Source organism: Colossoma macropomum, unplaced genomic scaffold (genome assembly GCF_904425465.1).
Source record: "Colossoma macropomum unplaced genomic scaffold, Colossoma_macropomum, whole genome shotgun sequence".
NCBI classification, from domain to species: domain Eukaryota; kingdom Metazoa; phylum Chordata; class Actinopteri; order Characiformes; family Serrasalmidae; genus Colossoma; species Colossoma macropomum.
This window is the reverse complement of record NW_023494791.1, coordinates 38,869,257-38,894,052: the sequence shown is the minus strand read 5'-3', so window position 1 is coordinate 38,894,052 and position 24,796 is coordinate 38,869,257. Positions and strand designations below refer to the sequence as shown.

General features: G+C 38.1%; 1 protein-coding gene across 1 annotated transcript; it reads right to left on the bottom strand.

The window, feature by feature from the left end:
* Positions 1 to 129: 129 nt before the first annotated feature.
* Positions 130 to 17,251, bottom strand: mlh1 (mutL homolog 1, colon cancer, nonpolyposis type 2 (E. coli)). Its single transcript, XM_036575037.1, has 19 exons — positions 17,035 to 17,251; positions 15,089 to 15,179; positions 14,833 to 14,931; positions 14,432 to 14,505; positions 12,879 to 12,951; positions 12,170 to 12,261; positions 12,023 to 12,065; positions 11,850 to 11,938; positions 10,876 to 10,988; positions 10,668 to 10,761; positions 9,320 to 9,473; positions 8,675 to 8,988; positions 7,837 to 8,000; positions 7,338 to 7,446; positions 5,616 to 5,679; positions 3,466 to 3,630; positions 1,518 to 1,610; positions 1,286 to 1,396; positions 130 to 453 (listed from the first exon to the last, which is right to left on the bottom strand). The coding sequence occupies exons 1-19, from the start codon at positions 17,139 to 17,141 to the stop codon at positions 301 to 303; spliced, it is 2,202 nt and encodes a 733-aa protein (XP_036430930.1). The 5' UTR covers positions 17,142 to 17,251; the 3' UTR covers positions 130 to 300.
* Positions 17,252 to 24,796: the final 7,545 nt, after the last annotated feature.

Genomic DNA, 24,796 nt, shown 5'->3' with positions numbered 1-24,796 from the left:
GGTGTCCAGCATTACAGGCGTGGACGTCAACTGTCTTAAGATTTCAGATCAAACTCTTGTTAAAAAATGACAGCATGATCCAGACCTCATATCAATCAAATGCAGAAACTACAAACAGTGCCATAAAATATATTTATTTGTATTAAACATGTTTAAAGTGAAAACTTCCATATACAAATACTAACTTTCAAAAAGATCTCAGAATACTGGCTGAGGACAAACTACTGGACAGTCATGAATCTCAATGTCATGAAACGCCCAGTGTGACATTAATAATCTACTCAGGGTGACAGTGTGGGTTCAGCATCGCTCAAACACTTTGTAGAGGTCAGGCAGGTTGGCAATTTGGAGGACACTGCCGTCTTCACTGAAGTGTTTTGGAGGGCTCAGGAGGGAGCGCAATGCTTTGAAGAGAACATGTTCAACCTTCCACTGCCAGCTCGGCTCTGCGTCCTACAAGAACATGCAAGATGATTAATGTAATTTATAGCAATTTTGCTACAAATCAAATTCACATAATCCCCCCCAAATGTAGGCTAAAAGGCTCATGTAGCTGACAAATAATAGAAGCTTACAGCCACCTAAGGTGCGTTCAGGCAGTGGAGCCGGAGCTGCAATATGTCAAAATATTGACTTGGTCTTTAAATGATGTCTTATTTTCTCAAAATGTTGACTTTGTATGTTAAAATAATGACTTAATAATGACTTAATTAATTTGAGATTAAGTCAATATTTTGAGAATACTAATTTCGAGACGGTCTACATTTTGAAAAAAGAAGACAAGGCTCTACTAAGCAATTCATTCTATAAAAGTCCTTATGTAAGGTCAACATTTTGCGAAAACAAGTCATTATTTTGAGATAGTATGTCAAAATTTTGAGAAAGTAACAATATTTTGATATGCTGGCAAAATCACAAGAAAATAAGTCATTATTTTAAGGTAAACGTTTATCCATGAGTCCTGCCGTTTAAAAATACCTCCATTCCTTTTTCTCCTTCTATTTAAATATCCGATTATTTCTCACAGTTGCACTGTGCTGTTTACATGATCACAGCTTAGCAGCATCACAGTAATATCAAACCACTGGTGTGCATGCAGAGATAGTTAGTGTGTCAAAGTGCCAAAACCACAAACAAGTCTATCTGAGATTACTTAACAACTCAACATGGTTTAAGGCACGTGCTGAGTGTAACTGCAAAATGCTGACTGGGCTATAATCCTCAGCTATTAGCCTCGTAGCTCCAGCACACTGCTGAGTAATGATATGTGAGGAGTGCAGCTTACCGGAGAGTCTGCATCCTCAGTCTCCACTGTGTACTGTTTTCTTATGGAGTAGAATTGGCTGCACTCTTTACTGAAGTCCCGGAAACACTCCCTCTCATTGTCCCAGTTCACCTGGATTACCCAAAGAAAAAGACATGATCCCTGTTCAGCCTGTTTTAAGTACAGTACTATTTCACATGAAACTTTACACTCTGTTTATTCTGCTTCAGAGGAAGCGTAATAGGATGCAAACCTCTGTGGCTAAGCGCAGGATGAACAGTGGTAGTCCTTCCATGGCAGGAGTGTAGTTGTCGAGCAGAAGAGGAAGAGCAGTCAAGTTCCCTTCCTACAAATGATGCAAAGTGATACCATTAAATGACAGACAGCAAATATTAAAATATTTTATAAAATAAACTTTACACTGTCCAGACTGAACGATTTATTCAGGAGTAAAATCAAACGTGAACAGGAAACCATAACGCATTTTCATTTCATAGTATGATGTACCTCTGAGTGAAACGTGGTTTTAGACCTGACTAAGTGTTTTCACTTAATGATAGGTGGGGGTGGTTTTATGCCGGGGGGACACAATATTAGCAATATTATTTTTGCCTGCCTGCTGGTGCACGGTGATGTATTCAAAAGTCAGAAGATCTTTTCAAGGCGCCAAGAGTCACTACATTCCATTGAAGGACAACGATCAAATAGGAATTTTGTCTTATCAATAATTTGACATGACAAATCCTGTTTAATATGACCAGGAACATCAACTCACAAGGTAAAAAAATCTTTTTTTAATTTTTAAGGCAGTTTTTCCTTATGTTATGGTGCCACCTAGTGGCAAAAGTCTGCCAAAGAAGGCCCGTCTGAACTGCAGTTTCATGCTTTGCTGCTTTAACACATCTGATTCAAGAATCTGAGGATCTTTAATTATTGGTTACTGATTATTACTGCAGGGAAAACACTAAACTGTGCAAAGCAGGACTACGGCTCAGATTAGGTAACCTACTGGTTCTAGTTCACAAAGTATTTGTTTCAATTGTTTGCTGTATCTAAATGATTATTAGAAGAAAACCCAATGTGGCTTTCTAGGAACACAATATTCTGTAGCATTGTAGTAGGGATAGGGATACATACTGTAAAAACACAGCTACAGCACCACCAGATAAACCCATATAATTGTGTTGCTGTGTTGTTAATGTAGGTTTTTTTTTCCAGAGACTCATGAAAGATCGTATCTAAATCTCATCTGAGTTTCAGTAGTAACAGTACTCTACCCAGACGTCTTCAGATTTTGTCATCACAAGAAAAGCAGTTTTTAGGCTTTTTGCTTACTTACTACAGCACAGTCAAATAAATATTTATCCTGAGTTTTAATGCTGTTAGTTTTAGTGTCTATTTTTAATTTTGTTTCACTTTTTGATTATATTACATTTTTAATATTGATTTATGTTTTTTTTGTTTAAGACCGGTGAGGTTACTTGCAGGGTCTCCTTACAGGTGCTGTAAGTAACCTTTAAGCTGAATTGGGAGCAGTCTGAAAAGCTATAAGTCTATAATAAATCAATTGGATAGAACAATAAGATGATTTATCAGCAAGTTGCCTTTGGCAAGCCATCATAAAGTTAACCTAAAGTCATAACAGACATATTTTACCTTGTTAGTTAAACGTTTCTGGTCATATTAAGTCCGATTCACTGTATCACATCATTTGAAAAGAAAAAAAAAAATCTTGTTTTACTGTGTGGTAACCCAGCTCTAAAATGATTTCTGAGTTTTGAATACATCACTCTGCACCAGCAGGTGGGAAAATACTTTTAATTTATACATTTAACAGTTTCTATTTATTTGCTGAGTTTAACATATTGGAAATAAATGAAACATAAAACATGAAATTTTATGTTTTATTTCTTTTTATTGTGCATTAAAATGTGCAGTACTGTGTTCTCTGTACAGGATGTGGTCACTTTTCACTTAAAAAAAAAAATCAACCAAACATGGAATGTGACCAGGGGCGCACAAACTTTGGCATACGACTGTAAGACTGTGTACATGCAACGCCCCAAGTTATGATTTCCGATTCAAGTTGACTTTAAATATGACCAAAAATATGACGCTGTCGTATTCATGAACAAATCAAAGTAAATGAGGTTTCTATTATGTATTGACTTTCATTATTAGAGTATAATGCACTGACCCACCTCATCGATCTCCATGGAAAAATAATCCTCCAACATTTCAGATTTTTTCTTTAAGAAATCTACGATGTACTGAGCGAGTCCTTCCTTAGGCCCGTCCTCCTCCGTCCATCCGCTCTCCTCAGAGTCCAGTGCCAGCATGGCCAAGTCATAGAGAGGGGCTGGGCTCTGCAAAACCACAGATTATAAATACCAAACTGCGACGGGCAGGAAGTGACCAAAACTAGATGTTTAAAACAAGGAACTGGTTTAAATACCCAGTCCAGCATTTTTTTTCAACCCTTCAGGTTTATTGCAGTGACATCTGCCCTACAACTATTGGTGACTACACATGTATATCAGGGCATGAACTCCAAACAAGATGCTACATTATCGGTTATAATAATTATCAGCAGTAATATCAACATCTGTCCAACATAAATAATATTTTTATTTGGTGGCCATGAAAAAGTATTTGCCCATCCTGGTTTCCCTTTATTTTTCCACATTTGTCACACTAAATCGTTTCAGATCCTCATATTAACTGTAACATAAGACATAAGAACATGAGGAAACAAAAAACAGTTGTTAAATGATCTTTTAAGGAATAAACATTCTGAAACACTTTCATATGTTTGAAAAAGTAATTGCTCCTCTAAACTTAAAAACTGGTTGAAAGTCTTAGTAGCAACAACTGCACTTAAACACTTCCTATCACTGGTCTCTCTCATCTTTTGACTGTTGCCATCATCCTTCCTTTTGGTTAGCAGTGTTTTCCACCTTGCAGCTCTCACATGAACACAGCTGTTGCTCACTCTCTTCCTAATGTTGGAATCATGAATGCTGCTCTTATCTGAGGCGAGTGAGGCCGGCAGTTCCTCAGATGTTCTGGGTTCTTTTGTGACTTCCTGGTCGAGGTCTGTGCAGGACTGGTTTTTCAGTCCCGCAGAAAATAGTAATCATTTATCTCGCTCCCGCCCACAACCTGAAACGTTTTGGCCCGCTCCAGCCTGCGCAGTTCCATCAAGGTGAACTGACAATATCTGAAACAGTCTATTCACAAAAACATTATCCTCTGCTGAAATAACACGGCAGTCATGCTCATCAGGCTCACTGTGAAGTAACTTTACCAAATACCACTTATTCCCAGTAAACACAAAGCAGGAAAGAAACCACTGAACGATTATTTTTGCTGTTTTGCTGGGCAGCAGTGGCCATCAAAGTGAAGGCTCCGCCATCTCTCTAAGCTAAAAGAATTTGCGTACTGTTATTGTGATCGGTTGCTTTGCAACTCTTTAGAATGACTTCATTCATTTAACTGTTTTACTGTTACCATTTTTATGTTGTTTATATATGATTTTGTGATTGTTCTACTTCATTTAGGCTATTCATTAATTTGCGGGATTTCTCTTCATCCATGCTTCAGCCCGCTCCCGTCTGCAGCGGCCTGGTTTCCCACCCTTAACACTGAAAATTGGTCCCATGCTGCAAGACATTGTGGCGGGTCCCATGGGTCCAAAGGGAATCTATGGGAGTGCAGACCTCTGTTTCCTGGATTCACTTTTGGAAAGATTCACAAGATTGTCTTCTTTTGGAGATAACGGCTCTCACTGTGGTTGGCTGGAGACCCAGACCCTCAGAAATGGCTTTGCAACCCTTTTCTGATACACTTCAGAAAAGTTCCTTTCTGAAGTTCCTTTCCTTTCTCCTTTCTGAAATAGTGCGCTGCTTGTTGAGACCCTTAGCCTACTTCACACTTCTGGAAAGGTTTTATTTAGGTGATGTTCACACTCAACAAGTCTGGTAGTACATCAAACCTGGGTATGTGTTGTTAATTAATCATTGTTAATAATTAATTTGGTTAATTTGTTGATTAAGTAACTTAGGGTGCATTTACTTTTTCACACAGGCCCAGCTGGTGGTGTATAACTTAAATGTTATATCAATAACTGAAACGATCATTTAAAAGCCAGTATTCTGTGTTTAATGAGTTTTTGTCTTTATATATAGTTGGAGATCTTAATTATGTGTGAAAAATATGTAAAAACAGAAGATATCATGGGGGTAAATACTTTTTCACAGCTCTATATATTATGAACCCCTATTGAAAATTATGAAAGTCTGGATAATCTTTTCAGTTACTAAGGGAAAGACAAGAAAAAAGGCATACTTACTGACAATCGCAGGACGCCGAAGTTGCCAAAATCATATATTAAGATCTGGTAAAAGAGCTCCTGGCTGGAAAAAAGAACCACATAATTGGGTGTTATATGAAATATTACATTAATTGAAGTCAGTGGTGTCAAACGTCTTTGCAAAGGTCTGGTTTGACTGAAAGTTTTCATTCCAAACAAGCTGAAGTATTCCTGACTCTACTTATCAATCTGTTGATCTCTGTCTTTAAACAACTGATGATATGAGCTCCTGCTTTGGTGCTATGAAAACTTAAAAAAGGGCCGCAGTGGCTGCAGGTTATCTAATATATCCCTTTTTAGCACCCTAACAAAATCACACGTATGAATTATTGTTTGATGAGAGATTGATTGCCATTTTGCCATTTTTTCCAATTTGCTGACCTCAACATTCCAAACAGAGGTCTTATTAATGAAAGCTGTCAACGTGTTGTTAATAGCGAACACTTTTTTAAAACACAAAAATACAACCCTTGAAATATTAGTAAGGACTGATTATTGAATATACATGAACATGCAGTAAACAGAAACACATTCCACAGGCATTAGTAAAATATAGAGATATATATAGTATCTATACACTGTAAAACATCTTGGTTTATTGTTTCGGCCCAAACAACTGAGTCAGTTGGGTCATTTGGTTGGGCTGTTTTCACAGTGCTGGGTAGCTTTTATGTAATGTTAGGGAGTCCAGCTGCTCAGTATGTAAACTACCATTAAAATGTAGTCGTTTTACTACTTACTATCAAAGGATACCAACAAAGAAGGTGTTTTATTTTAAGTGAAAACTGTTTGATTGTTATTATTATAACTGTATTTTTGTGGGAGTGACAGCATTAGCTGACCTTAATTCGCTACCAACTTGTTAATGTTAGTCTACCAACTGAGTTACATAGCTAAGCTAGGTGGTTAACCAAACAAAGGAACTCTTCTCTTAATGTATTACTTTGGAATTTGGTCTTTGGTCTGTTCTTGAGACAAAGTTGTTTTGTCTCATTTTTAACATCTTCTCTTTACAGGGTGGAAAAGACGTCAGAATATCTGTGGAAGGCTGAGAAGAAGTTTAAACGTTTATAAGGATTTGATTTTCATTAAACAGTTTGTCATTATTGAGCAGTTGTTCTGTTTTCTTATTAGACTACTAAGTTGGTGATTTTATGCTATGGCATCTTTAGTGGTTCCTAGGATGTCACTAATTGGTGTTGCTACGCAGTTGCAAGAATGCTTGTTTATACAGGGTGTTGCTAACTGGTTGCTATGAGGTTCCAGGTGGCTGCTAGTGTACTGCTAGCACACTAGCAGCCACCTGGAACAGGTGCTATGGTATCCAAGGTGGCTGCTAGGGTGTACACACTCATACCGTGTGATGTGATGTTGCTATCTGTGTATTTGTACCTCTGGAGCAGTGGTGTATTTGAGTCTACTTTTAGATGCTCATTGAAGTGAAAAGCTTCAATTAAAATAGTCGACTCTAAAGCTTGTAAGTTTATATATATATATATATATATATATATATATATATCTCAGTATAAGCTGATACTCATTGCTATCTGCTATCAGTATTGAAAAAGTGCTAAAAAGAATGGCAGGACACTAAGCATGTGTGATGCAAAGGGATCTACTGCTTATTTTTAAACATGTACAATATTAAAATCCAAACAGATCAGATATTTCCATTTTCAAACTGTACATTCAGTAGCTAACCTGAGTTTAGTTGCGTTCAGTAGGTACAGTTTGGTGTGGTGTTGGACGAGGGTCCACTGGGGATTGACACATCCAACAAATGAATGATTCTGCAACATCTCCTGCAGACCTGATCAGAGAGCAACAAAGATTTCCTTTTAGAGCTGCAAGTAAACAGCCGGCATGAAATTCAGGCGACAGCAACCAGAAGCCAGCAAATGTGTGGAGGACGTTTTCAAGCATATAGTCGTAGTTATAATGTCACAAATAATAGATTAAACGTAATGACTCCATTAAAAAACATCATTAGTTACAATATACCTGCTATACCTAATTTCTAGGGCTGTAAAAGTTAGTGTTAATAACATGTGTTGACACAGTTAAGTCTGTTAAATTTTATTTGATAAATCATTAAAATATTTAGTAGATTACTTCATTATAAATATACTTAATAGTGACAGTGCTAGACTGGAACATGACATAACTGTACATGATTAATAAAGACTATTAATTATCTCACCGTTGTGAGTTTGCTCAGTAATCTCATTTCGCAGCTCTTTCACACTGGTCAGCTTGATGACCCGTCTCCTGGGTGTGCTGGCTGCTGTGAGGTCATCTTTGTTCTCCTTGCGCGTGCAGGCTGCTGTGTGGTCATCCCCGTCCTCCTCAATGTGAGGCCGTTTTCTAGAATAGCATAAACACACTGTGTTGTTTTATTTGGGTGGTAAAATAAGGCAGCTGCCTTCTATGATACCTCAGTCAAAGCTGAAGGCTCATCATTTAGCCTTCCTGGCCAAAGTGTTCCAGGATTCAAATCAACAGGTTCTGTTAACATTTAACTCCATCTGGTTGAGTTGTGTTTGTGTTCTTACAGGTTCATAGTTTGTGAAGTTGTTACTGTGTAGTAATTTTCCAGAATCCAACCAATATTAGGCTGCATCTGCTTCTGTGCTGCACAAAATGTTGGTAATTGTTATTGTGATATTGGAATTTGCTATACCGACATCGCAACATGCAAACCCTCTAACTTTAACTAACCATTCAATGTTTGACCATGAGCTGTGAGCACTCTAATGAATTACCAAACAAAGATATATCATTATGGCCAAAATCAATACAATTTCGTCAGAGGTGTTGGGTCAGGTTTCTGTGGAGTTTATCGAACCATGTTAAACTATTTATGTATTAACAATAAACGCACAGGCTCAAAAAGGTTGTGCTCGATGTTTAGGTCTCAAATGCAAAATCAACAATATACAACATAAAGAGGATATGATGACATTGGTACATAATTCACTTACAGAAAAAAAAGACTTTTTAAACAGAAGCATCCACTACAACAGCCTCTTATGCCTCACCTGGGTGGTGTCTCTGACTGGACATGTCCACTGTCAAGCTCCAGGTCTTTTGAGGCGCCGGGTTCCAAACTATCCACAGCATCCCCCATTTCTGCATCATCCACCTCAGCAGTAGCCTGGGCTGGAGCTGGGGGGCTGGCAGGCTTGGGAACTAAAGAAGGCTTACTCACTGGCTGCAAAAAAGCATCCAGCTTTTGGGCCTTACTGTCAGTACGAACCATCTGATGGGCATAGACTCGCTCACTGGGGTCTGCTGATGAGCTATTTGAGGCTTTGACATCACTAACAGAGGCTGATAGTCCTGGAAGTAAAGTCTGTTGGGGAGACAAAGCAGAAGCAATGTTCTAACAAGGAGCTCATATACACTGCAGAAACATACACAAAGATCCTGTTTGTACTTGGTCCTTGCATGCATCTTGAGTATCCAGATTATGTTTGGATAGAGATTATCCAAAGACACATTTAAACCAGATTTAAATCTGACTGCTCACAAATAACATCTGGTCAGTGGTGGTCTTATGGTGGTCCCAAGAACTATAAACCTACAACATGCATCTATATGGTATGGTAGGTGCCTGATAAAAAAAGCCACTGGCTGTTGGTACCTAATAAACTGGCAATTCAGTGTTATATTTCATTACATACCTGTGTGAAATACGTCCGTGAGGAATTTGAGCCAAGGAGTTTACTCTCAATGTGTTTCTGAATGCTTTCAATGATGCAGTCTTCATGGAGGAAGTGCACTTCATGCTTGGTGGGGTGCACATTCACATCAATGTTATGAGGAGCGATTTCCAGGCTTTCAAGAAAGGAACCAGTTATGAAGCAGTTAGTGGACATAATAAAAAAACAGAATCCAGAAATCCTGAATCCAGTTTCTGGTGCTGGATTTTGCATTAACTGGCAGGTATGACACTAAAGCCCCTCCCATGCATGCACAGTTAACCGGCAATATAAAGGTAAATAAACAGGACGGAGTAAAATGTGAAGATGCGAGTCAAAAACCCAATAGCTGATTCGGTGATCAGAGGACTCGAGATCTAGTACAATTGCTGCGAAATTACCTGGCGAGCTCATGTGTGAGCAGAAGCTGAAGAAAACAAATCATTACCAGAACATACAGTGATGTCTACCTTACAATCATGAATGTGAAACCTTCTGTGAATTTTGGATTTACAGTTGCATTTCTAGGTCTCTTTCTTTGAGTGAAAATACCACAAGAGTATATTTTTATATGATGACAGAGAGAAGCAAAACAAGTGACGCTCCTGGATTTTACAGCTGCTTTTTTAGTTTTTCCAAATGAAAAAACTGTGGCAATGTATTGCTGTACATGATTCAGAAGTGAAGGAAATGAAGCAGCTGTTGCCCATTCATGCTGAGGATGTCACACCATGTTTACCAGGCCTTTATGGCATGTATGAATGCTTACATCTTGGTAAAAAGCTGTTTAAGGGCTGCGTGCGTGAACTTGGCAAAGCCTCAACAATTACAGTAAAAGGATTCCAATATTTTCCTGGGTTTTGAGTGTTAAAGTGGGTTAGGTGACCAATCAGTTACATCAACATGTTAGTTTAGAATCAGTGAATACAAAATACAGGACTGGAAACTGGATTCAGTGTCTGGGTTTGAAGGCATCTGCTGCATACTGGTATGCTTAATCTTTGCACATCCTTCCAAGCGCTTCCACTGATATGTAGATTGTGAAATGTCCCTATGATCAGATAAATGTGATGGGCATTTTTAGATGTTAATGCTAGCTAGTACCATCAGAATCAGAGTTCACCAAAACGAACATACGCAAAGACGGCACAAGCTTCCAAAACAGAAAAGAAAACAAAGCATTTATGAATACTAGTGGCCAATTTATGTTCAGAAGCATGCTACATCACCATTACATAGTTATAGAGATGACCCATCACTAGCAACAAATAGATCCTTTGTGTCTGTAATATCTGGGACACCTGAGATGAAGCAAATTAAAATCAGGTACCTGAGATAAAGGAAAGGATGTGTGTTCTTGGGAAGATACGCTGTGTAGACAGTTTCAATAGCTTTCTTCAGGGCACTGGATTCCACCAAACGATCTGGAAAGCATCAAGTACCATTCAGAACAAAAACGTCAGTTTTGGTGACATAACCAAAGCCACCGAGTATTGAGAGAAAAAAAAAAAAACAAAACATAGGAAAAACACACTTACGGTTAATGAAGAGGATGAGGATACACTTCTTCACTGAGTAGTTTGCATTGGAAATGTATCCCTGCAGTTTAAAGGCAAGCTTTTGATCTTCACATCCAACTTCGATCAACTCCCTGGAAAAAATAAAGTTGTATTTACTACTTTTAGGACACTTTAACATCCTTATAATACACCACAATTAACCGGCTGAAGTGAGTACTAGAGTATATTTCATAAATTATATAATTTGTGGCCGTTATTAAACAAAAATAGTTAAACACTGCATGTTATACTGGCTTTTTATGGTAGGTATAGGCTTGAAACACCAGGAGACTCGTGTGGCTATAACACAATGTTTTTTATCTTTTGCTCAGCAAACTAAGACATGAGACCAACTGTGTGTAATATTTATAAAACCTTTTGCAATTGATGAGAATTTCCAGTAAGTAAGTCTGCTGAACTGTTCAAATGCTGCGTATGAATGGCCGTCATGTCCAAGCTGTGGCAGAGAAAAATTCACTTTTAAAGGTTTCTAGCTTTCTAGTTTATAGAGGCAGAAGAGCAGAACGTTAAGGTTACATTGGATTACTGTGCTAAAATGTCTGTATTACATTCATTTTATTGTTTTAGAATTTAGATTTAGCTCTATTATTTCTAATTTTATAAATGTTCATGTATCAGTGTCAACAGATATATATATATATATATATATGTACAGGGAAATACATGTAAAAACTGTGTTTCTGCCTTTTACTGTGAATGTTTTGACATAGCATCATGTATATAAATGAATATGGGGCTGTCACGGCACATTATGTTCATTATCCTATGTTCTGTACGCAAACAGCAGGGGGAGAATCTTCACAGTGTTTGGGCCCTTGCTGGACAGGCTGACAGCGCTCAAGTTAATGGTCAAAGTCACTGACAGTAAGCATAGATTAGCAAAAAGACCAAAATAGGTCCAGTGATAGAGCTCTATGATTGTGCCATGATACCTGCTCACAGCCACTCCAAACACCACTCGAATGTTGTCTAAAACTGAGGCATTGGGTAGAGTCTTCACATCGGCTACCATCTCTCCTTGCTGAAACAAACAAAAAAAAAAACGTTTTTACTGTACAATAAACTCCACAATGATAAATAATTGCAAATTAAAAGTCGCTTTTACCTTCTTTACTGTAAAGCTTTTCCCAGAATTGTGAATAGCATATCTGAGGAAGATAAAAAGCAAAATTATGAAACTGGCACACACTGTAAGTTTTTGTTTTGCCAGATCATTCAACCCATGAAAAAGTTACAAAAGCAATGGACACACCTACTCACTACCTCCACAATCCTTGAGTATTCTTCACTGGGGCTTTTTAGGGCTTTCCTTCGAGTGGGGACATTATAGAAAAGGTCTTCAACCTATGAACAGAGCCCAATTATTATACAGAACAAAACATCATTGCACTTATTCTTCAAAGCTGCATAAAGTCTAAACTGATCATATAAAGGATGTGTGCAAATTTAACCAACAGTTTTCTTATCTGTACATCTTTGGTGTAACTATATGATCAAACTCACATCTGGTTTGTGTAAAATTGAGCATCATATGTTAACAATATAAAAAATGCTTGTTTAAACTGTCAAATCTATATTATTAAAATTATTAGTAATAACAATAAAATTAGAAAATAAAGCTAATAATAATATTTTCACATTTCTATTTAAATAGTAAGTAGTTCAATTTGATTATGTAATTTGTGAGTGTGCATTTGTACAATTGGATCTTTATCAGCTTATTAGTCCTTGAGTAGGGAATATAAGTAGACAAGTGCTTAAGGATCAATCACACAATCATGGCAGACTTGCACTCATTTCTACACAACTCTGGTGATTAACGGCCAATGCGAAAACGCAATCCGCAAATAAACTAAGCACAGATCACATTTGATCACATTAGGAAAAGGTGATGAGGCTGGTTGTGCATAGCTGCACTCATGAGATAATCTGGAGGTTCTGATTTGTTGACAGATATTTACAGAGATAAGTGTCCCTTGGTTTCCAGCACAAGGTTTTGATGGAGCTTTCAGTTTCCCATCACAGTAATTAGCTCTGTGGAAGAAAAAAAACCAATAATGAGTTCAGGAGACATGAGATGAGATTTAGCATACAGTCCAGGAACTGGCATCATGTATGGAATTATCTTTCCACCATTTTGAAATATTCTCTCTCTTACATTCACACTCTCAAAAGACGTAATTATTTTTTGTGGTGATCAGGACTCGACAGATGTGAAGACTTTGGCATATAGACATAAAACCCTCTAAAGCGAATGTTTTGATCACGTCAGAGGTTTGTTACAATATAAAACAAGTTGTTAAATATCAGGCTTTATCTGTGACAAATAGGTCCCACCTATTTGTCACTATAACAGCCAATCAGCAAATTAAGATATCAGCAAGTCTATAATCATCATTAATGCTACTGAGGTACTGGAATGTTGATACCCCCCGACATTAGCTGTATTATTTAAAGCATGTTTATTGTTCCTGGTCAGCAAAGTAAAGAAATACAAGCTTTTCTCTTTCCGTTCTGATTTCAAAATAAATTCTCTGAACTGAGATCCGTCTCACAAAGCACATTCCCCTTAGACAGGGTTCCTGACTAAGCGTGACAAAAGCTGTGTTTAACTCAATTCATAACATATTTAACCACTTTCTCTATTAATTTCTCTGTCAAGGTTTAGATACTCAGGCTGTGATTAAGCCTCATGAATGAGCACATGAAAGTGTGATGTCAATGATGAACAGCCAGTTGCATGAAAGATGACGTGATAACTGTGTGACTGATGCGATACTCATTTTAAGAAGCTAAAAATTCTGATTACTATGTTAACAAATTAAAACACATTAGATTTAGTTACACATTGCTTTACTGATACGAGTGTCAGTTCAACTGCCAAACAATTGTTAGTTCTTACTGCATTTCTTAAACTAACATAGCGGAAACTCTCAAGATCGTAACTAATATCGGCGCTGTGGCATCGGGGTCCGGCACTTCACAGAATTCTCTGTGGTTTTGGTTTCCATTAATTAGCTCTTACATTTCTTACTTTTCATCAATTTTCTTGAGAAATGTTTTTTGAGCTATCCTGTCAGCAGTTCAGCAGTTTCTGTAGTGACATACAGACAAGAAATCCTCAAAACCGAACGTGTTTTCTTCACGTCAGAGATTTGTTACAACATAGAGCCAAATGTTTTCAACAAAGGTGCTTCATCTTTATCTGCGGGTTTATTAAAGTCACTGATAAATATGCAGGACCTCATTATTGGCTGATATTCTCAGCCAAAAAATATATCGACCGGGTGATAGTGATTATAAATTTATCAATACTCCTGGGGCACTGGCACTGTGATATGCCCAGAGAGTGTTGACAAAACACCAGCTTGCAATATTTAATGCATGAGTAAAATAACTGGTCATCAAAGTAAACAAATACAATTTCTGGAAACAACAAAATTCTGTATTCACAGATTCAACACAAATTCTGGAACAAGACAAGAAAACAGGGACCATAAGAAGGTGCACTTACCGGTAGGCGCATTTTCCGTCAGCTGTTTTCGTGGTAATCGTGACATGGGCTACATGACTTATGCTGGCAAGAGCCTAACAAACACAACAGTAGACTTAATGAAGATACCGTAAAAGTCTTATTTGTATAATTTATTCCTCTTTGCATCATGTGTATATTAAATCGTAAAAACTGACTACAGCCTTTGCACACTGACCAGCACTAACCATTAGATGTATTACATTTTTTCTTTAGGGAAACACACATTTGACCTTTGTGCACTTAATATGGCACAGAATAGCACAGGATCATTTCATTGTATTCGATCATATTTCTGTAATTCCAATTCCTTCTGCTGAACTGCTATGAATGCATTCTTAAATATATCACAACAACAACAGGGACCCAAGACATAACTATACCTCTCCTCTGAACCCATATGTGGAAATAGATGTGAGGTCCTCAAAAGTCTGAAGCTTGCTTGTTGTAAACCGCTCACAAACAATTTCCAGGTCTTCTTTCTGCCAAAGAAAATCATGAAAAAATGAGCTACACGTTTGTGGATAAACTAACCACACTGCATCAACAACAAAAATGAGCTGTACATTTTAATTAGCTTATCTTTACTGCCAAGATGAAGTAATGATCCAGTGGACTACAGCTTCTCCTGCAACTTACCCTAATTCCAGTGCCATTGTCCTGAATCTGGATCAACTTTAATCCTCCCTCCTTGACAGTAACCTGGATGTTGGTGGACTTGGCATCCAGACTGCAGATGCAATATTAATGATTTCATTAAGTGATGGTTCATTCATACCACAGCTGCAGTTTCTCAACCTAACAGCAGTCTAACTTATTACAATATACAAATTACAAATAGTAACTTATTATACAGTAGCTTACTTAACAAACTACTAAAGAGATGCACCAGTATGGGAACTGTGGGTTGATGCTAATGATATTTTTCATTTATATAAGACTGGACACCCCTGATCCTTCTGGACCAAAATCAAGGAGAAATGCAACATTTATTTCTGTAGTGTCACAAACAGCCCTTGAGCTGATTATTTATATCACTGAATATCGCAATAATATTGCAAAAAATTAAAAAATATGCAAATAATCATTTTCATTCTGTTTTAAGTGCTACGTGAGTTTTCTATTGCTGTGCCATTCTCTCAATCATTCTTCTCAATTATTAGTTCTAAAGTCTACACAGCTGAACAGGCTGCACTTAATTGGGCTACACAAACAGAACATCATGACTAACGAACTACACACATGCCTGTTTTGAACATAAATTAGTTTAACAACAAAATTTAGATGTTCAGTGTGGAAAGGAACCCTGAGGAATATGCAAATGAAACAAAACTACAGTATATGAGAGCTACTCTCCAGGAAAGTTTATTTTGCTTTTCAACCAAATGACCACAGAGAACCTCTCAACGTTGACAGTGTTAATTCCATCTGTGCTAAGTAAGCAATTAAGTAAGTAAATGAATAAATAATCATTATAAATTATGACATAGTATTAGAAACCAGACCAATTATTGATTATACGTTAATTATATTGCCATATCTTAGAAACAAAATGCAAGCCATAGGATGCAAGTTAGTAATGCTCATATGTGGTACTTCCTAACTGAATTTGAATCATCATGATATCATTTATCACAGTGATTCTTCATCATAATAACTCTTTATTTGGTCTGAAGGGGAAAATATCTAATGGTGATTTTTCTGACTAATATTGCGACTACAGTTTAAATTGCGATTATTTACTATAAATTAAGGTTCGGGCCTGTTCTTTTTTTGGCCATGAAGACCAGAATATCATCTTTTTCTGGCTTCAGGCTTGACCTGATCTGATTGGTCTAATGTAGTGGTTGGTATAGTGTAGTGGGTAACACCTGTGCCTTCTACACTGTAGACTAGGAGTCCTTGGGCAAGACTCCTAACACTACCTCCACCTACCTGTGTAAAAAAACTGCTCCAATTGTAAGTCGCTCTGGATAAGAGCGTCTGCTAAATGCCATAAATGTAAACGTCTATGGGCAGGTCCACAAGCTCTGTGGTTAGGTTAAATTTCCCCACTTAAAACTTAAGGCAACATTTTTGATACTGTATGCTATAAATGCAGCTGTAGCTACTAGGTTACTGTACTTAAAAAATGCAGCTCCTTCAATGTGAAAGTTACACACTATGAAACTGCAATTTCGATACAGAAAACGATTCATCTTTCAGCCCTACTAATTCAGCAGACGATAATGGTTTGTCTAAATTTACATTATTGCCCAAGCTTAGCCACAAGTGCAATAAAAAGATCGAGTCAAATATTGTTTTGAAATATCAGTGATATCTAAATATCTGTCTGACGCCGATATCGATATGATTCCGATATCACCGTGCATTCCTATTATCAAACCAGCTGCTAGTGTTAGAAGTGAATACCGTAGGTTAAATATCAATCATCTGCGTGGATTAACTTAGTTCACAGCAGTAGTTAACAGCTAGTTGTCCATCACCAAGTAAACCAGTAACTCTAAGTCTCGGTTAATAATGGAAGACAGAGCAGAATAAACTCGCTAACTTAGCTAAGCTCGCTTCTTAGCCGGCCAGCTCACCAGTTCTCTATCATTTCTTTGATAGCATTAGCAGGTCGCTGAATGACTTCACCCGCTGCAATACGGTTCACCACGGTTTCATCGAGCCTCCGAATCACTCCCGCCATAACGCCTCAGACCTCATTCACCACAGAGACATCTCTGAAAACACGACCCTGTCAGCCGTTCAGCTCCTGTAGTCCAAATTAGCGCGCACACCGCGCACTGCCTACACTCTCGGGACCCTCAAGACCTTAGGTAGCTCGCTCCACTGCCTGTTTGTAATGTGTCGTTCGCGGGTGAGTCGGCTCTTTGAGTCAGTTCTTTTAGGTGAACGAAGAGAGCCGACTCGCATTACAGAGACGATTTTTTAAATTAAGACAAAACAAATCCGAAGCGCTGCTCGCTGTTTCAGTTTGGCTCTGGTTTTGTTCTTGGCAGTTTTAATGTATGTCTTAGTCGTATTTCCAAGTGTGCCTCGTTAGTTCATCTGTTTCATGGATCCCTCCTCCCTATGTAGTGCACTTCATAGGTAAGGAAACTATGGCTACACCGAAGTAGTGCACTAAATGTTAGATTGGGCGGGAGTTGCGCAGCTTTGACTGGAACTAAATTACTTTCTTGTAGACATATAATTCAGTATTTGGGTGTGTAAGCCATTATTGTGTAACCATAGTGCACCAGATAGAAAGTAGGGAGCGATGTGTCCCAAACATTGTGGGAATTTTGATGGGTTTGGTAGCAGGGTCGCGCATAAAATGTGGGACACGATTTACTTTGACATTTTTGGTTAAATTAAGTAAATTAATCGCAAAAAAATATTATTTTAACATTAAATTGCACGGACATTTAACAAATAGCACTGTAATTATGGTGTTGCTGGAAGATTTCAATACATATATTTAATAGAGAAGTTCAATGTCAGTGAGGTGGGACAGCCATATTAAATCACCATATTAAAGTTGGACACAGACATTCATGTGTTTTTGTGATCATTTAAATAGTAAATTTATTCATTTTATTTTAAAGTACAAATGCCTTCGTTTTTTCACAGAAACAACAACAACATTATTGCATTTAAAAAGGTAATGGAACAGAAAATGAACTATATTAATGGACAGTGCCTTTAACATCCTTGCCTCCTCCTTTCATCCATTTTGGGTTCCCTTCTCATCCGCACATCTCTCCTCAGAGCTGGTTTAAGGAGAGTCTGGCCACTTTCACTTTCTATCTATACATATCTATTTCTCCCGTTATCAAAAAACCAACTGCAAAATGACAGAGTGCGTCCATGGGTGAGTCCTAAAGGGATGAATGGAGCCGTAACTAGAAATAGTTTACTTTACTTTTAGAAAGCAAAAGGATGTATTTCAGTAAGAAATCAAAGAAAATGTATCTGTTTATTTCCCTTTTTTTCTACAGAAAGCAGATTTTGGGCAGTAGGATGCTAGCTTTATTGCTACTAGGTGCTAAATGAGGAGACCAATTGCTGGAGTTTTGGGAGAGGAATGTTGTCGCATTCTTGTCTGATGTAGGATTCCAGCTGCTCAACAGTCCTGTCTCTTCGCCTGATTTTTTGTTTCGTGATGTGCCAAATGATTTCTATTGGTGAAAAGTCTGTACTGCAGGCAGGCACCTGGACTCACTTCTTCAGTGAAGCCATGCTGTTGTGATGGATGCAGTATGTGGTTCTGCGCTGTCTTGCTGAAATATGAAAGGCCTTCACTGAAAGAGACGTTGTCTGGATGGGAGCATATGTTGTTCTAAAACCTCTATATACAGTTCAGCATTGATAGTGCCTTTCCAGATGTGTATGCTGCCCACGCCATAGGCACTAAGAGATGCAGTTTTTTTTTGCCCATAAAGCCAAACGTTTTCCACAAAATGCATGCTAACAGAAAATTAACACAAATTCCTTAAATAGCTGAGCAATAATACATTATCCTTTCACCAGTGATAACTTTAACATATATACTGCATAAGCACCTACATTTTAAAATTGCACTCTCATCAGTTTTCGCTGATAGAGTTTGAAAGTTACAGTCACATACTGATAAAGCACTGTTCATTTAAATGTATAAGCAAAAAAACTAATTTATGTATTTAAGTAAGTACAAACTGCATGTTTGCATTCATTGCTTCCCCTTCTGATTGGCCAGTGAAAGAAATATTACAACAAAGTGTTTCAAAAGGATCAAGCTGTACATGTTTTAACTGGTCTGAGTGGTCATTCTCTCACAGTTAAACACTCTTTGGGCTGCTGCTGGTCAGCGAACTTCATTTTATTTTGAAAAAATAGTTAAAATTTTAACATGTTTCTATCTTCCAAACTACAGCCCTAAAACACCACTAAATCACTATCACAAATACCGCCCGGGGGCTTTAACTTGGTGAATAATTGTATTTTGATGTCCTCTAAAGAGGTTCCATCTCTTAATATTTGCTCCCAGTGAGAAAAAGCTCACTTTGTGAGACCAAGATTTGAGATTTACTGTAGACACTCTTTAAATTTGGGAAATTTAGTCATCAATATGGCACATAATAGAATCATAGAAAGGACCTAATTTACATTTCTGACAATATTGAGGGCATTCTCTCTCTGCATCCATTTTCACTGAAATAAATAAAAAAAAACAAGTAAGCATGTATCTTCAGGATTTAGTAGCACCTGTTTCACATTTGCCTTGTGGTTTGAAGCGCATCTGCAAACTTTACCTATACGTACACAATTAAATGGGCCTAATAAAAGGAAATTTCCATTTACAAGAAGAGACATTCAGTACGACCATAACAAGATTACATTCAGACCAGAATATTGTACTGTGCCTGATCTGGACCATGAAGAGTCATAATAGGTGCTGTGTAGAGTTTCTGAGAACCATGTAATCCACTCATGAGTTCTTTTTAATTTACCTTTGATTGTTTAGGCATTTCAGGTGATCATCCTGGTAATTTGTTTTCCAGTGGTGTGATCATCACGCTCAAAATGTTCAAACAGTCTATAATGGGAAAAATATTACAAAATAACAATCCCTCATCTATATTTATCCACTTAAATACAGTAATAGATACCTGAGGGAGGTAGGTGAACAGGATTATGAGCAATCCTGAAAAGACTGTTTTAAAGGCATTTCTCTTTTGTTGGTTGCCTACATCTCTACCTCTCTGTGTTGTGATCTGTGTGTCTCCTGGTCCTGATTGTTTCAGGGCACACAAGACAGACACACAGCAATATGAGATCACAATCACTGCTGTGAAGAAGACAAAGTCAAAAACGAACTCATGGTAAATACTTGTAAAAGCTTCATATGTGGCATATGCAGCCGCCACCAGCCAAACTACTGCAACTGCTGCGATCCTATACTGGATACCTTTATATTTCAGGAATATTGTTGGATGGATCACTGCCAGATACCGCTCAACACAAATGCAGATCTGCAACAGAGGTCTGCCGACCCAGCTTAGGCCATAAACAAGATATTTCACTCTCCAAAACTCTCTTGTATCACTGCTAAAGATGATATCGAGCATCTCAAGACCGCATTGAATGCAGAAGATCAGCTCCAGTACAGTACGATTCACACGAAACACCTGGGTGGGTTTGATCTTCCATCCATGACAGAAAAATAGCCAGAGGATCCAAGAATGAGCTGGTGTTCCCAAGAAGAAGCAGAGCAGCATTACAACATAGGACACAACAATTCCAACATGAGTTTGATTTACACAGTAATCAAAATCTAGAGTGGAATTAATAGTGGAATTAATATCCATCACAGATTCAGTGTTGTGAAGCTGTAATGTGAAAAAGAAAATGAGGCAATTAGTGTTGTCTTAGAACATGAGATTTAAGGACACTGCAAGCAGAACTTTGAACTGGTCATATAAAGCATGCGAACTGTCAATACATAAACATAAATAATAAAAAGTGAATAAAAAGTAAAGTATGCATGGCTTTAATATCAGTGGAAAGACAAATAAAATAAGGGTCTTAAGTAACGACATACACACAATCCACAGATCGTGAATGAATTACAAACGTTATAAATGATGTCTATACTGTTTATCTAGTCTTGTTCAGCATTTTTGTTAAAGAAACATTGCGTCTCATTCACCAATTTTTCTTAAGAAGAAATTTCTTTTTGAATCCCACTTATGCAGGTTTTAAGAAGATTCTGACGTTCAATGTTTTCTTATGTGGGATTTCTTCTTAGGTAAGAACAGAATCTACACATGTTCAAGAGCACAACAATTCTGTGGTCTAAGAACACGTCATGAATCTGACAGACTTTTTCTTAGGACCTTTCTCAAGAAGAAATTTAAGAAAAAGCTTTGCTTATCATTGGCTTTTTACCTGGCAGTAGGCCTCCTTGGGGTCCTGCAAGTCTTCTGGAGTTTCTGAATAATAATTATTTACTGAAGGGATGAAAACACACCAGCTATTTAAATATTATTCAAACCAACAATGTCAATATTTGCATGGTATACAACCTACATATCAATATTTGCATGATAAAGTGCCATCAGCATGCGTTCCAGTAGGCCTAAGTAAAATTGTAGTACTCAAGCATGGACTCCAGATGTCTCAGACTTGTGTTGGACTTGGTAGTATGTATACTCTGACTTGTCTTGGTCTCAGCCATCGTTCTCGCCAAATATATGTTGTAGTCTGAGTATACTAATTTTTGCAGACATGTAATTATTGGTTGATCCATGCTATTTCACGATGCTTTATGCAGGTATATAGATTTGTTTAAATTTCATTATACCTCAACAAGTAGCCCAGATTATTTGCCTTTATTTATCCTATTGAATCAGAAATGATTTAAAGCATTCAGTCGCAGAGCTATCTACTCAGGTTTGAGTAGCCAAATGCAGCTGTCATGACTGAGGAAGCTAAATCAATCATTTGTTCAAACAGTGTAGTGCTCTTCCATGTAAATGGGTTTTATAGAATCTGACAGCTTTGCATTACTATGATGTTATTTAAATATTATTCAAACCAACAATGTCAATATTTGCATGGTATACAACCTACATATCAATATTTGCATGATAAAGTGCCATCAGCATGCGTTCCAGTAGGCCTAAGTAAAATTGTAGAAAGGTCCTAAGAAAAAGTCTGTCAGATTCATGACGTGTTCTTAGACCACAGAATTGTTGTGCTCTTGAACATGTGTAGATTCTGTTCTTACCTAAGAAGAAATCCCACATAAGAAAACATTGAACGTCAGAATCTGTAAGATAGGAAGGCTGGAGTTAAACAAAACCACAACAAAAAACACAAAAAATAGATAAATAGCGCATTGGAAAAGAAGGAGACACGGGAGAAGCTATGATTCCTGCTAGAAGAGCTCTTTATTAACACCAGCAGAAAAGGCACATAACAGCCAGGCAAAGCAGGCAGGTCACCGCCAGCCATAGCTCTTCACTCTGCAGTAGATGAAAACCCACTCTAACCGACCCCACTGCCCAAGAAAAAATGACATAATAAACACATACACACACCTTCAAACCAAGGAACAACAACATTAGCAAAACAAACAACAACTATGCCTCCAGAGCCCCCCTCCCCAACGAACCGGAACAAGCGGCAGCTGGCACAATATTAGCATTTATGAAGAAGGCTTTGAAAATGTAATGAATAATCTTACACTGACAATATAAAATAAGCCTAATGTTTCAGTGAAATAAAATGATTTAAAAATAAATATATGAAATAGTAACAAAACAATTCCACAATTGTTGCCGCTCCTAGAAACAATTCCAAACACAATTCATCCATCCATCCATCCATCCATCATCTAAACCGCTTATCCTTCTGGGTTGCAGTGGGGTGCTGGAGCCTATCCCAGCTGTCACTGGGCGAAAGGCAGGATACACCCTGGACAGGTTGCCAGTCCATCGCAGGGCAGACAGACATACACACACATTCACACACATACACTCACACCTAGGGGCAATTTAGCACATCCAATTGGCCTGACTGCATGTTTTTGGACTGTGGGAGGAAACCGGATGATATTCCTTTTAGCAAATACCTTCAAGCATCTATAAATATAGGGAAGATCAGGATGATCACTAAAGTAAACAAAAGTTCTTGACTTCTATAAGTTTGCTGATCCTCTGGGTTCTTGGACTTCATTAACACTTCTTGTCCTTCCCCCTCTGCTGGTTCCATCACATTATGCACAAGTTCTGCTTCTACTGCTCCACCCCAAAGCCCCAACTCTCAATGCCTGGCTCTCTTTGCCTCTTCCAGTCCCTTCTGTCTTGCACTTATGGACTTTAATTTCTCTCCTCTTGCTCTGCACCTTGGCTGGCTCCAGCACTCTCTGAACAACTAGTGCCACCATCTACCTCTGACAGTTCTGTCTGCCAATGCCTGATACTTCATGCCTCTTGTTTATCTGTCTATTGGCACATTCCTTTGACCAGCCTACTCTTTTGGACACTGTCTATCACCACCTGTCAGGCTTTTTCAACCTCTCAGGCTTTGAAGGGTCACTTTCAGAACTTCCACCTACTTCTACTGTGGTTACTTTGACCAGAAGCTACATTTTCAAGGGTCATATGGCCCTACCAGTGAAGTCCACAATCTCACCATGCCATCTTTCTCAACCCAGCTCCAGCTGGCAGTAGGCCCTTCTACTTGTTTTGATTTCTTTGTTGTCCTCCTAATCACCTATTTTCAGTCTCTCTTCTGTAGGATAAGCACCACCTCTCATTATCTAATCCAACCACCTTCGTGCATTAAACTTCTACTCTTTCAACTGAACTCTTCATATTTCACCATCAAGTATCCAGTTCATATCTCACCTACAGTCTTGTTTTTTTATTCTCCTTTGCCTAGACACTATTTCTATCCTTTTGGACACTGTCTCTTTACTCTGTAAGCTCAACTTGACTGCCTCACCTCTTCAACTCCTTCTCCCCTGGGTCACGTGAACCACATTTATTGCATCTTACTACAGAAGCAAACATTCTTCAGTGTTGCTCTGTGGCTTTTCCCTTAATGATGAGTGCCTTGTGAGCCTTTGTTTTGGTTCATCCTGCCTTAGGCTGGAACTGCATTGATCCATTTCATAAAGATGAAGCCTCTGCCCTGGAACCCTGCAGCTCCTGCAGATGTGATGTTAGTGCTACAAGTCTATAGTCGGCCAGCTCCTTTGAGTTCTTTTTCTTGGGTACCAGTACCAGGCAGGATGTCTTAAAGGTTGTCCAAAGAAAAATATGTATCTCCATTTTATCATTTGGGCATGGCAGCTCTGTGTGAAAATTTCACGATGAATGGACTGATAGAAATACTACAAGATTGCTTGAAATAAAACTGCTTTACATTAACTTACATTGAGAGTAAAGAATGTTTTTACTCTCTCCTGTAAAGTCACTATTTTGGAGATACTTGTTTTTCTTTGGGCAGCAACAATATGCTGTAGCACTCCAGATAGTTGGTCCACCCAGGTCTTCAACACTGTGACAGTGCCTGATGTAGTCTCCTCAGCTCTTTTTTCAACTGGTCAGTTGTTATTGACATGGTGGGAGTGGAGGAAAGGGAGAGGAAGGGAAGGAAGAGATAGTAGTTGTATTAAGTCTTATTTCCTCTAAACATTTTTTCCTCATGGGAGAATTTTCTTGTCACTGCCACCCATGGCTTGCTAGTTTTGCTTGTGACAATGTCGTCATGAAGAGCAAATCAGTTCAATCTAGTCCACCTTCATCTTACCTCTGCCATGACCTTCAACAACAACACACCCTCTTTCAGAGATGGCCCAAATTCTAAATG

Coding starts and splice junctions, on each gene's coding strand:
- mlh1 (XM_036575037.1), bottom strand. CDS start 17,141: ATGGCGGGAGTGATTCGGAGGCTCGATGAAACCGTGGTGAACCGTATT. Junction 7,447..7,836: donor TACTGAGCAAACTCACAACG/GTGAGATAATTA, acceptor CTCTCTGATCAG/GTCTGCAGGAGATGTTGCAG. Junction 1,397..1,517: donor TCCTGCGCTTAGCCACAGAG/GTTTGCATCCTA, acceptor TGGGTAATCCAG/GTGAACTGGGACAATGAGAG.